General features: G+C 37.3%; 1 protein-coding gene across 3 annotated transcripts in view; it reads left to right on the top strand.

Annotated features, from left to right (window-relative positions):
• The window catches only part of LOC100057679 (uncharacterized), a 43,798-nt gene that overhangs the window by 9,717 nt on the left and 20,067 nt on the right, over window positions 1–14,014 (top strand). For all 3 annotated transcript variants that reach the window (XM_005603438.4, XM_023624002.2, XM_001490949.6), the window contains exons 2-5: window positions 3,646–3,767; window positions 5,630–5,768; window positions 7,893–8,014; window positions 9,714–9,824. In XM_005603438.4, the coding sequence (XP_005603495.1) occupies window positions 3,646–3,767; window positions 5,630–5,768; window positions 7,893–8,014; window positions 9,714–9,824 (494 nt within the window). The remainder of the gene's footprint in view (window positions 1–3,645; window positions 3,768–5,629; window positions 5,769–7,892; window positions 8,015–9,713; window positions 9,825–14,014) is intronic.

Raw genomic sequence — 14,014 nt, 5'->3', positions numbered from 1 at the left:
ATGTTTAAGTGCTTCTCCATCTAAGAATTTATAGTAAGGAAATAATGAGAAATGCAGACATGATGTATGCCAAAATGTTAGTTGCAGTGTTCCCAGTTTTTCACAGTTATAACTATGTCTAAATGTGTAGTAGTAAGAGTGAATGGTTAAATAAATATACATTTGATGGAATATTATATGGCCTTTAAAAATAATGTTTTAAGGAATTTAATTTTAATAACAGTAAATACTTATAATGGTAAAAGAATTCCAGTTTTACACTTTTCGGTAATATCCTATCATATCCTGTCTTTTTCATTTGTTTTATAGCCATTATTAGGGCAAAAATGTCTTGCTGTTCCTTTCAGAAGTTATTTGCCAAGCATTATACATAATAAAACTAACATTAGCCTTCTTGAGCTAAAAATTTCCACAGTGCCTTACATATAGTGCTCAATAAATAGTAGCTATTACTATTAAAGATCTCTTAAGAACTTTCTTCCTAGAAAAGTATACATATTTATGTATACAACCAAGCATACAACTTTAGGCACTTTATGGGCCCCTTAAGGCCCATATGTGGATCCTCTTAACTAGGGCCGTGGTGAAGAACCCCTGCTGGAACTGAAGAAATCTCTTTTTACCTTTGAATGTGGTGGAATCCTGAGTTTGTTCCAGGGTAAGAGGTGCCAATTCTCATTTTCACCTGGTATCCTTGGTATTGAGGTAAAACAAATGCAGTCTGCGTTTAATACTGCCTTTTAAAAATGGTGAGTAATTTAATGCACAGTCTCATAGTATCTCTCATCTTGACTGGTGATGCTCACATTAATTGGCAGATTGACTCCCAAGTAAACGTGTTTAACTAGAGTGACAACTGGAAATCCATTGTGATGTCAGAATTTGTAGCCATTCCCATCTTTCATTTTTCCAGCTCCCTGGATCTTCTCATATGATTAAGACGTTTGGCCTCCACCACAACCACCCCTTCCAAATCTGTTAATAACCCAAGAACAGTAGTGATCAGGGTCTTAGGTGCTACAGTGACAGAAGAGGAGAATAAGCTGTAGTAGTCAAGGATTAGAGAACTAGATTGCCAAACTGTGTTCACTTCCAGGGCTACATTTGAAGGGGCTGGTGAACAAGTGCAGACGAAGCCACACTGGCTCCCACATCATCTGAGGAGCCGTGGTCAGAGCTAGGGAGAAGGGAAGACGAAGGTAGTGATAGCTGCTCTGCTGCTAGCCACCCGCCTTTTTTCCGCTTGAGAGAGGCTGCATCGTGTAGTAATGAAGAGTTCAGAGGTAGACCTGCATTCAGTCCCAACTCTATCACTTGCTGGCCCATATGACCTGAGGCAAGTAACTTAACCTCTAACCTCAGATTCTCTTAGTTATAAAGCAGAAATGATAATAGTACCACCTCTAGGATTCTTAGGATTAAATGACCATGTTTGGAAAGCACTGCGCCAAGTCTCGCATGCCTTAAGTGCTCATTCAGTAAATGTTGTATAGCATTAAAGATGACAGTTCCTCTCAGGTGAAATTGGAAAAATGAGTTAATGATATAGAGAGGCAGATTCTGGCCCAGTGTGAGAAAGCAGTGCTGTCCCTGAATGTGTTCAAGCAAAGACTGAACAACTATCATATATCAGAGATGTATAGATGGATTCTGCCATTTGGTACTAGGTCATCGTCTAAGTTCCCTTTCCACTGTAAGACTCTTATTTTATAAGGCAGACCCACATGGAAACTGTTTTATTAACATCATTGTCTATGTCACAGAATTAAGTCCAAGGAACTTGGGCTATGAAATATCTTAGTTTAACTGAATGAGATTTTTATTAGCTTCTTTAGTTATACTATTTACAAATTGAGAGAACTTGCTAGGAATCACTGGTGTGAGTGATATTATTCAAATTCACTGTGAGTCAGGAGGCTTCTAGGCACTGTTGTATCTATGGAGGGAAGCTAAGCAGATGTTAGGTATTAATTAGCACCTTGAGAAAATTTAATTAGATTTTAAGAATATAATGAAAAAGGCCAGTTTAAAAAAAAATGCATCACAGATGCTGTTGAAGTTCCACCTAAAACAATTTGGAATGAATCTTAATAGTGTTTTTGTTTCTCTATAATTTATATTCTGCCTCCTAGAAATAATTCAAAGCAACAGCTTAGAACATTATACTAGTTAGATGAGGAAAGAAAAAAGAGCTAAAAGAGAGCCAAATAGTATATCTTCGTATTAACTACTATTGCTCAAAGGGAAGTTATGGAGAGAAAGAACCTTTGTATGTAGGAACACAGAAGATATATTGAAAAAGAAGAGTACCTTTATTTAGAGGCAGAAAACCTAGGTTTATTTCCTTGTGCTGCTGTTGGCCCGCTTTGTAACTTTCACAATTCGTTTAACCTTAGAAGACTCCGTTATCTCATCTGTGAATTGGGGAATGGAATCCTGCTTTGTCTTCCTCACCTGGATGTTATAATAGTTATATGACCCAGTTTCTATGTGAAAGAACTTTGTAAACTGTAAAATATTATCCAAATTTTCATTGTTATTTGTGACATGAAAATAGCATTCTGAACCACCAGAAGAATTATTTTATGTTTAAGAAAGAAATCATTAGCTTACTTGAAAATAACCAAAGATTTGGGGGTCAGGGGATGTGGAGACAGATGGGTTTCCTTGTTTTCCGTCTACAGCTATTTTAACACAGTAAGAAAGGCACAGTCCCCTTGGGGTCCTTTCACTCTAGCAGGAAGTCAACATAAGAAAGTCTTTTAAGAGAAGGGTGAAATATGTTCAATAGTAGCTCTTTCCAGTCTACATTTGGCAACCCAGACAGTAGCTACCTTTAAGAGCATTTTACTTCCAGATAAGTCTCATTCTATATAAAATTATATCTGAGCTGCTTAGAAATCATACTTTTTTAGAACCAATTAAAAATTTTTAAACACACAGAAAAGTTGAAACAACAGAACAATGAAAACCGATTTTATACCCACACCTAGATTCACCAGCTGTCAGTCTCTTACCTACGTCTTCATCTTCCTTGCTATACACACACATACACACTCCTTTTGCAAGATCATCCAAAAGAAGGCCACAGCCGTCAGAAATGTGGTATTTTAATGATCATTTTATCTGCTGCTCAGATGCAGCCGAGCATCATGATGTTGTAAAGTGTGTTATATAGTTGGTACCAGCTGTTAGTGCTTATTATCTGAAGTCTTGGGTACATTTTATTGGAGGCAAGGATACTCAGATTCGGGTTATCTTCTTAGTCATCCCGGTGTGATGTCTCCTAAACTTCTAAGATCTGTACAGTCAGAGAAGGAATATTGGACTACTTACTGGTGAGTTTAAGACCCTAATAACTAATGGCAGTGCTATTCTTGAGTAAAAATAAAGTAGTTAAAGTACTATGTATTTTTTAAATGCCTTTGTTTTTCTATAACAGGCTGAAATAGTCAAGTTTTATATTTTCAAGCAGTTTGGAAACAGGAAGAACTTGATATTTCAAATGTAACATTTGTTAGAATTTGAATATTTCATTAGTTAGAAGGTTTATTTATTGTTATAACTTGATGCTGAGGGAAAATGTCCATTGTAATCACTTAGTCTGACCACAACCATAAAAGCTATTTCTTTCTCTTTTTTCAGGAGATTTTGATGAATTCACTCAAGATAATAATGACATTATGTTGAAAAACATAGCAGAAGACCTTCGAAATTGCTTACCTCTAGAAACCATGCTTTCCTCAGAACATCTGGCCCTCCAAAAAGTAAATACATTAAATAATTACTCTTAGTGCTGCTTGAGGATTCCCCTCTTCCCCTCTAACCCCACAGCGTTTCCAGTCTAATTAGTCTTGAATTCTGCTTTAAACAATTTTTCATTTGGTGCTTCAACCACATCCCCAGTTCTTTTGAGTCTGTAACCCTTTGGCTCCCTAGTACTATTTGGTCAGTAAATATATTTTGAGCGTGACCTGTTTGCCAAGCACTCAAACCCCCCACAAAACCAAGGCCCAACAGGAATCTGGCCCTGCCTACCTCATGGTCCTGGTCTTCTCTTCCCCTGTGCCGTTTCCCTCACTTTATTGAGGGTGAGGTTCACCTGTTTCTTGCTCCTACTTTTGCATTGCACAATTCTTGCTTAATCTTCTATTCCTTTATTCCTAGAATTAGTTCGCATTTTTCTTCTCCAGACAACCCCCTCATTCAAGTCCCTTCAAATCCCAGCTCTGACGGGATACATATGCCATGAATACTTTTCCTAAAGCAAAGCTAGTAATAATAATCTCTTCTTCTCCCATTACTCTGAAAACAGCAATCCTCTTGTGGTTTTTCAGCACATAAATTCCTGAGCAGAGAAACTAAATTCTGTACATTTTTAATAGTGCTGTGCACATTGTGAGCACTTGGCAAATCTTAATAAACGTCCAGTCATTCAGAGTAGATTCTCAAAGGAGGAAAACAGTGGATAGTATAGAAACTGAGAGATATTTGTAATATAGTTTGGATGTTATTAACAAAACAATCTTATCAGTATCGTTAATAAAACAATCTTGTCAATATCAACCAGATCTTATCAGTATCACAATATATAAATTAAGGAAAAAGTATTCATTGCATGTTAATGGTCAACCCACAATCCCATATCCTAACAAACTCTTTTTATCTTCTTTTATTTCCTTCTGGTCCTTGTGCATGTTCATACATTTTACATACTTATAATACAGATTTTGTGTGTGTGTAGATGTAGATAGAATTTTGTAGGTTTCCAAGCAGATATGTTAATTCTTTATTATAGTCAAGGTAGAAGGAAATAGCATTTTTTACTTTGTAGCCACTTGCTATTATATCATGTACCACCAGTATTAATAAAGGGCTATGATTTATAAGCATGAAGTTTTACTAACATTTTTATTATTTGAAAACTTTGCCTCTGGCAAGATCACTTGCTAAGTATTTGGTGCTGGGTAAGTCACTGATATGTGGGACTTAAAAGCCCTGGTATTAGTTTCAACTTACTAACTAATGTCATTTCTTGGGAGAAATCTCTGGGTATCAGTTTCTTTATGTGTAAAATATACTATATAGGATGGACAAGGTGGTCTCAAAATACTCTTTTCAACTAAAATTTTCCACATTTCTCATAGCCATGTTTTGCATCATTACAGGTCAAATAAAAAGTTGCTAGTGGGGCCAGCCCGGTAGCGCAGCGGTTAAGTTTGCATGTTCCACTTTGGCGGCCCAGGGTTTGCCGGTTCGGATCCCGGGTGTGGACACGGCACCACTTGGCAAGCCATGCTGTGGTAGGCGTCCCACATACAAAGTAGAGGAAGATGGGCACGGATGTTAGCTCAGGGCCAGTCTTCCTCAGCAAAAAGAGGAGGATTGGCAGCAGATGTTAGCTCAGGGCTAATCTTCCTCAAAAAAAAAAAAAAACGTTGCTAGTGTCTCAGAAATAAAACAAAAGACAGCAGAGTTGCTGACTTCAATAAGCGAAACTTGTCTTTCTGTGCCTTGTATGTGCTCTCAGAATTTTAGCATATGAATCACTGATGTTTTCCCTTATTTAGCAATAAAAAGAGACTTCTTTGTACTTTGTTTCTTTTGATGTTTTTCTTCTCTCCGCCAGATACAGCGGCAGCCAGAACCCACAGTTCACGTTGATGCATTCCTTTATGATGAAGACTTTATTGATTCATTGTGTGAGGAAGGAAAAATGAGCAGAAACTACTGTACGGTGTGTGGCTCACACCAGACGGCACCTTTAGGTGGGCACTCAAGTACACAAACCTGATGGCTTTATGTGTACTTTTCCTTTCCTGTCATAAGTTTGCAAATTCTTGACTAAGTCATTCAGTGTTTTTGAAAGCAAAAGGCAAATCTGCAGCGTAGCTGTTACCACTTACTGCAGTGAGGGAGACTAAATAGAAATATTGTCTAGGGAAGCTAGGCCACTTAATGTCTCCCAGGAGAGTATCTCTGCTTTTCACAGAAACTAATCAGAAGTCACTGAGTACAGGGAAACTGACTCATACTTTCCATACTCAAAAGAGATTCATATATAAACCATAAAGCTGATTTATTAACAATGAGAAATATAAGTGTCAGGGGGGCTGAAATGTTCTCCCCATAAAAACATCTACTTGAAAAATCAGATGTATTCAGATCTTGTTGGAGGGGCATGGACTCGGAGGACAGAGATAGATGATCTCGAGAAAGAGTTTAGTCACACTGTGGTATGACCTAGCGGAGCATCTCCAGTCCATGACGGAGAGCAACTCTAGTTACAGGAAGTTTCCTGCATCTCTGTCCTTGACATGCAGCACCTGCGTCCCAAATGGGAAGCTAGACTGACTCCATGCTGCTAATGTGTCAGCTCTTCTGTTAACATAGTCTTTGTTCAAACTGGATAGGATTGTCTAGGCTGTTACTTGAGACATGCTATTGCCACCTCCTTGCTCACTTAGATTTAGAATTATTGCTTAGAACGGGCTACCCCTCCTGGTGAGTAACCTTGTGCTCATATTACCGTTCTTAGACAGTAGCATTCTCAAAAGTTAACTACCAGCAAATCTGTAAGATGTTGCTAATACAAATATATTGTACCTATGTTATAATTAGGGATTAAACTTCCCTGACTTACTAAGATTCTATTTTTGGATAGTACTTAGGATTCCATTTGAGGTAGTTGAAATTCACAGAATAGAAAAGGACTTAGACAACAACAATAAAGGGAAAACTAAAAAGTGAATTATAGCTGTAACATCTTATCAGGTCTGCTTTATAGAAGAGCTATGTTTGACAAGTAAAAATTTGAAGATTAGCATACATTTTCCTATAAAAATCAGGTTGTAAATAGTGACCGGTACCCGGCCAGCCCAGATCACTATAATGAATCTGAAAAGGCTATCGCCCTGAGGGGCTCTTCTTCCCGATTTGACAAGGGGCTTGTCTAGCTACAAAACACTAATGACTCTGAGGCTCAGTGCAGAAGCACTAATATGGCCAAGAAGGTAGTGAGGACGGGGATCCCAGGGAGTTAAGGACTATGGTGGTCAAAGTCCACCCTCCAAAAGTTACTTCTGAGGCCTAGTGACCCCCTTTATTTTCTTCCAAGGGCTTAGCCTGCCTGCTTCCATTTTCTCTGCCAACATCTATTAGTTATGACCAAAGTTTCTCCCCTTCCTGGCCATTATATTATGTTGAACATAATATAGTAAGTCTTTGGGTTACCTCCATGTTGGAGAAAAACAGACTCAGGCTCTCCCAGGTATTTCATTACAGAAATAATGGAGTGAGAAGAAGGGCTAGGAGGCTAGAAATTGTAGCAATTAAACTAAGGGAAATGAAACAGTTTCTGGGAGTATCTTAACCTCCTTTCATACCATCCCTCTCCTGCACTCCACAACACATTTTAGGTTGGTCAGGCTGCCACTTTGTGCCGCTCCAGAGATGATCATTCATTTGGTAGTCTATAGTCTATGCAGCAATACGTGGCAGTTCTGTGGTTGTCTCTAGGGTGAGGTGAGAAAGCCACATGGTATGGGCATTAGGAAGCAGTCCCAGGGAAAAGAGGAAGGGAAAAGCCAAGGACACCTAAGCAGCAGCCTGAAGGACATGAGGAGCCCAGGATTAGGGACAGGCAACTGGGTAGCTGTTCCCTAGAGACCTTTTAAATGTCGGAGACTTCATATTTATTCTCCTCTAATACAGCTCAAATGCAAAATTATCACATTAATTTCTTTTCTAAATAATTAGAAATGGCTTTCATTGATTAAGAAAAGAAAAATATGAAGTATACTTTATAAATACAGGTGAAAGAATTAGAAATACAGAATGGAATTGTTAATACCCAAGCAAAATTTGATGTTCACTCTGTTCTGATTCTCCAGGATTTATTTCTCACTCCTTCTCCCTCATGGAATTGAAGTTCATTTATCATCACGTACTCCCTGATCTGTCGGGAAAGGTCTTGGTTGACGTTGGCTCCAGGCTTGGCGCAGTCCTTTATGGGGTAAAGTCCAGCTTGTGGACATACTCAACATTTGGAAAATACTTTCTTCTGCTACCAACAGTTTTGCCTGCCACCACCCAAAGTGACAGCTTGGCTTTATTTATTAGAGTAACAGAGTAATAAAGTTAAAATAGTAAATTGGATTTGGAATTTCAAAGGCCCACTCTATGATTTCCTTTGCTAGTTTGTCTCTGTGGCACAAATGAAGGCATATCAACAAAACAGAAACAGGAGACCCTCACAACACTTTGCCCTCCTGACTCCGTTTTCTTTGTACTGTACTAAAATAGTACACTGAGCTTTGATAAGCGCTCTTAGAGAACTGACAAATTGACTTGACCTAGGAAATTATGTACAGCCATAAGCAAGTCACTTAACGCCTCTGGGCCTTGAGTTCCTCCCCTGTAAATGAGCTAACCAAACGATATCCGAGGATACATCTTGCTCCAATTTTCTCTGATCCAAAGTTTGAAAGTAGACATTTGTTTCTGAACTATCGCTTCAATGTGGTTTTTTTAAAAATTCAAATCATGAGTCTTTCTAATGTTCTTAAAATGGTTTTATCAAAAAACCGAAATGTGGTTTCTGGTTGTCATTAGCAGACTTGTTAAAACATGTGGCCAACAGCAGTAGAGACTCATGCCAGAAACAGACACTATCAGTTCCCAGCATCACTGCCTGCTCGAAACAGAAACAGTTAACTCTTTAATGCTTAATTCATTTTTCAATGTTAAAACTTTTCTTCTAATTAGGAAAGATAGCCTTAACAGGAAATACGCAGTTTGTCAGGTGGTTTTTGTTTGGAGAACGGTAGAGATTATGATTGTTTACCATATTTTGTCCGCTCTTGTCAGCTTTCTGATTTGTTAGCAAAGTATATAGCTGAAATAATTGTGGCTATGCAGTATGTGGCAGTGTTAATAAACTTAAACATATTGTCATTTTTCTTCATATTAGGTCACTGATTCAGTCAACAAAAAATTTTTGAAACCTACATATGCTCTGTTGAACATATTCTAAAAATCTGTGATGAACAATAGATACAGATTTGGTTTGCACATAGGTGTTAATTGATATAAAATGATCTTCAGAATATGATTTGACCTTTCTTTCCAGATTACTTTTTTGTTGTTGGAACCAAAAATAGATACATAACAATGTAGCCAATTCTTGATTATCTTTGTTAACTAATTGGTCAGTTATCTTTGGCAGATTGCCAGACACGAGGCTGACTTCCCTAAGCCAAACAGGACACACCTCCAGCCACCTTCCTATAGTGTCAGACTGTGCGTGATTTTCCATTATATTCCCCACAGGTTAACTCCTTTCTTGCTTTGCCCTGATGTGACTTCCCAAGAAATCACGGAAATAGAGTATCAAACAAAAAATGTATATGTGATCACTTTGCTCATTTCCAACTTTGTTGAAGGCACAGTTTTATCAGGAAAAGTAAGAAATCAGTCTTTAAAAATATATTTCTTCTAAACAATGAAAAATAAACTACAGTCAAATTCTTGATCAGTAAGAGACTTTAAGTTCTTGAAGTTGTAAGTTTACATAAACTACAAGATGGATGTTATCTTTCTTTTTTTCACCTTGTTGAATTCTATTTAAAGTTTGACTTTTTAAATGTCAAGTAGAAATAAACTCATAATTGAAAGTTCATTCATTTGCATCATAGCATATCTTTGTATTTTAGGGGTATCTTTACAGTTCAGCATTGCAACTATATGGAGTAGAACTGAATGGAGACTTTTGCCAGTTGCAGGAAATGATCGTAAAAAAATACCAGTTCACTGACAGAATAAAGGTACCTTATTAAATATATATTCTGTTATCCATTGCATAGCTTAATTTAACCCAATTTCTTCTGGAAAATCTTTCTGAATCTGTTCTTGCCTGTTGTTCTGTAGAAACAGATTGAATTGACTTAATATTTTAAAACATTAATAAAGATAAATTATTATAATTATGTTCCACTCACATATTTCTCTTCCTCCCCAATTTTATTAGAAAGTAGAAATTTTTTCCTTCTTTTTTTGTATCAGCTGTAGTTTTAGTAGCAGCATTTTTGAATCTCTAGATGTTGGTCAGAAGAGTGTTTAATTAAACTCTGAATGTTGAAAGTAGACAAAAAGGTTAAGTCATGCTCTCAGTTCTTTATCTTATTTTTCTAAGCTTTCAGGAGGAATTATGGATGCCGAGGAACAGCAGTTCATGGGGGAATGATAACCTGGGTTGGGCTGTGACATAAGTTTTCTCTTCTATATATAAGGGGGGAAATAACCAAAAAGAAAGGAAAGGATATTTTTGGGTTAATCTTTATCGTTTCACTAACGATCCTATACTTCTAATGGCAATGCAGAGAAATATTGTGTATCTAAGGATCTCTGGTGTTAAGGGCGATCTGATGTTGAAGGATGTATCTCAGCAAGATTAAGCATCTAGCCTTCCTCCTTTGTATGAAAGGAAATCTTTTCATTCTCTCCCTCCTTCCATCCTTCCTTCTCTTTCTCACTCTCTCTCTGTCTCATCTTAGAAATAGAGAGGCAAATGATCAAAGTGAATTCATTGACCAGTGATAAATTCATGGATCTTCCTCACTATCCCATATTTGGTGAACAGAAACACTCTGCTCTTGCATAATAAGAATCACGTAAGGAACAGGAATATCGATTTAATTGGAAATGAGATTTAAAAATTAGGACCTCTTATCAAAAAATGGGCAGAGGACATGAACAGACACTTCTCAAAAGAAGATATGAATATGGCCAATAGACACATGAAAAGATGTTCATCATCGCTAATCATCAGGGAAATGCAAATCAAAACTACACTAAGATATCACCTTACCCCCGTTAGATTGGCAAAAACATCCAAAACCAAGAACGACAAATGTTGGAGAGGTTGTGGAGAAAGAGGAACCCTCATACACTGTTGGTGGGAATGCAAACTGGTACAGCCACTATGGAAAACAGTATGGAGATTTCTCAAAAAGTTAAAAATAGAAATACCCTATGACCCAGCCATCCCATTACTGGGTATCTATCCTAAGAACCTGATATCAGATATCTCAAGAGTCCGTTGCACCCCTATGTTCATTGCAGCATTATTTACAATAGCCAAGACGTGGAACCAGCCTACATGCCCAGAAACTAATGATTGGATAAAGAAGATGTGGTATATATACACAATGGAATACTACTCAGCCATAAAAAAAGACGAAATTGGCCCATTCACAACAATGTGGATGGACCTCGAGGGTATTATGTTAAGCGAAATAAGTCAGTCAGAGAAAGACGAACTCTATATGACTCCACTCATAGGTGGAAATTAGTATATTGAGAAGGAGATCTGATTGGTGGTTACCAGGGAAAAGGGGGGGTGGGGGGAGGGTACGGAGGGGGAAGTGGTGTACCCACAACATGACTAACAAAAATGTACAACTGAAATCTCACAAGGTTGTAATCTATCATAACATTAATAAAAAAAATTAAAAAAAAAAAAATTAGGACCTCTTAAGAATCATAGTTTATAAACGGACAACCAACTACTTTTTTGTTATTTTTTTAAAGAAGTTGATAAAGTTGTATAAAATACATATTTATTTACATTTTAAAAGATTTTTACCCCTTGCTTTTCAAAGGAATATGTGTGGATGCACACCCACGGAGACCTTCCCAGCTTGTGGCTTCTGTGGCTATCAGCAATCCAGTGGTTGAAAGCTGTTTTTACACACTTATTGGCAACCTTAACAGTTTCCTTCCTTGAGGCTAAAGACAAGTGTCGGATTTGAGGGGCCCTAAGATCAACAGAAAGGAATTCTAGGATTATTTTTGATAGTATCTGTGTTGAAATCTAACTAGCCTTCAAGGCTCAGTGTTTGCTTTTTTTGTTTTGTTTTTGTTGTTTGGTGCTTTTTAACGGGGCTTTCGTCAGAGGTCTGGGAATCCATGGTTGTCTGTTCATACTTACATGTGGTTGAAGTTCTGAGTGCTTGAGTGGGGACTCTGAGCGCTGTGGGCTTCCCTGTTGAGTTTGGGTAGTTTTAGCTGGGGAATATCTAATGAAGTATCTCAAGATCTTTCCTCTTGGACTGGTCTGATTGTCCGGAGAAAATCTTTCCAATCTCCTTACTGAATGGCAAATAACATCCTGGGTAGTGAGTGGTAGAGGAAAAGAATGGGAGAGGCAGGAGGGACTCAGCATCCTGTCTGCATATTTCCTTAATTCCCTTGTTTTCAGTGCATCATCCTTTCCTTCAACCAGGCCTGGTGTCCCCTGACCCAGAGACCTTCTGTTTCACCCTTTCCAGAGAATCAACCTCTATTCTTTTGCTGGGGCAGGAGAAAGGTGTATAGGGATCTGGCTGCTTCTTAAACTGACTGTCAACCAGATAACCTTATTTTTAACACTTCTCCCTGCTCTTTCACCCAGTGATACCTGGTACCACCAATTATGCACCTTTTGGAGATTCTCTAGTATAAATCAAGTGTAGATCTTAGCTTTCTGTATTTCTAGCTTAGAAATCAATTTTCTCAGGTCTCTTAAATTCCTTATTACTTTCCTCTTTTTTTCTAACTTACAAATATTTATGTCTGTTATTTTCTTTCTAATTCTCTCCATCCTTGTGGGTATACCCTATACTGTTAGAATGGGTTTCAGGAAAGTACCAGAGTATGTGCATGTGTCTTATCCACTGTCTTTTCATGGAAGACCCATTGATTTAAATTCTTCTTTCTTCCCTTTCCTCCAGGCTAAAGGTAAACTTTCCTTCATTCATATCTTGTTTATTCCTTTCAGAGCACTTATATAAAGTTATGAGCATAGCTGTTTCATCGCATTACTAGATTATAACTTATTTGAGAGCAGATATTGTGTCTTACCATTGTGGCATATCTCCCTGCACAGTATCTTGTACATACGAGGTGCCCATTAAGAATTGGTTAATTTGGTTGCCTTGTGACCTCTGCATTGTTAGCATTCCAGTTTGTCCAAAGCTGTTCCTTCAGGTCTCCCTGGGACCTCTAGAGCACCTCTGTTGGTCGCCATAATTAACTGATCCACCTGATTCTTTTTTTACCCTATCTGTGGGGTCTGGGGGGAGAGTGAAGAGAGATAGGAAAGAAACAGGGAACTGTGTGAGAGCCATGGCAGATCAGTAGGTTAATTTACATACCTGTTTCATGTCTAAGCTACATGTTTAGAAAGTTTAAGTGATTAACTATTTTCTGTGTGTTCAGGAACATGTCAAAGCTGTATTTCACAGGCTTCAGGCCAAGTTAATTTAAATTATTTTAGTATTTTTATTGCTTAAAAAAAAGGAAGAAAATATTTTAAAAATCAGACCTCACAGTATTCTGAATAATTATGTTATATACTGTAAGACCAAGTGCTTATTTGGAAAGAAATCATATAATACAAAGTGGTTAAACTTTTTCTCCTCTATTTTTTAAATAAAAGTTGTTCTCTTTGTTCCTGAGAAATAAATGTTTCCTCTTGTTATCTTGCCTGTGGTCAGTAAGACTTATTGACTGTGATCTAGGCTAATCTTTTGAGGAATTTAATTTTAAAATAAATTGTTTTGTTTGCTTTTTTGGATGTATATATTCAAGTGAATTTTAGATGAAGAGTCAGACAAGGCCAAGTAAATTATTGTTTTAACATTTTATAATGTGTAAATTACTTTTATGTTTTTATATGGTTCCATTTAATTCTGTGAATCAGGACAGATATTATTCCATTTTATTTATGAGAATACTGACCACCTAAGTGTACAAACCTAGTTGATGACAGAGCAGAATCAGAACCCAGGTGGTTTGACTCTTACAACTAGTGATATAGTTGTAGTGTAAAAAGCTCTGAGCTGGGAGTCAAAAGAGTGTAATTATGACTATACAAGTAATTCTATCCAAAACAAACAAATTTTCACAAGTTGATAGTTTTTATTAAAGTATCTCCCATTGGTGGTAGTACTAAATAATACTAAGAAGGGTTAAC

The sequence above is a fragment of the Equus caballus genome, chromosome 1 (genome assembly GCF_041296265.1).
Source record: "Equus caballus isolate H_3958 breed thoroughbred chromosome 1, TB-T2T, whole genome shotgun sequence".
Taxonomy (NCBI): domain Eukaryota; kingdom Metazoa; phylum Chordata; class Mammalia; order Perissodactyla; family Equidae; genus Equus; species Equus caballus.
Note: the sequence above shows the minus strand (reverse complement) of the source record. Positions and strands in the feature narration are given on the sequence as shown.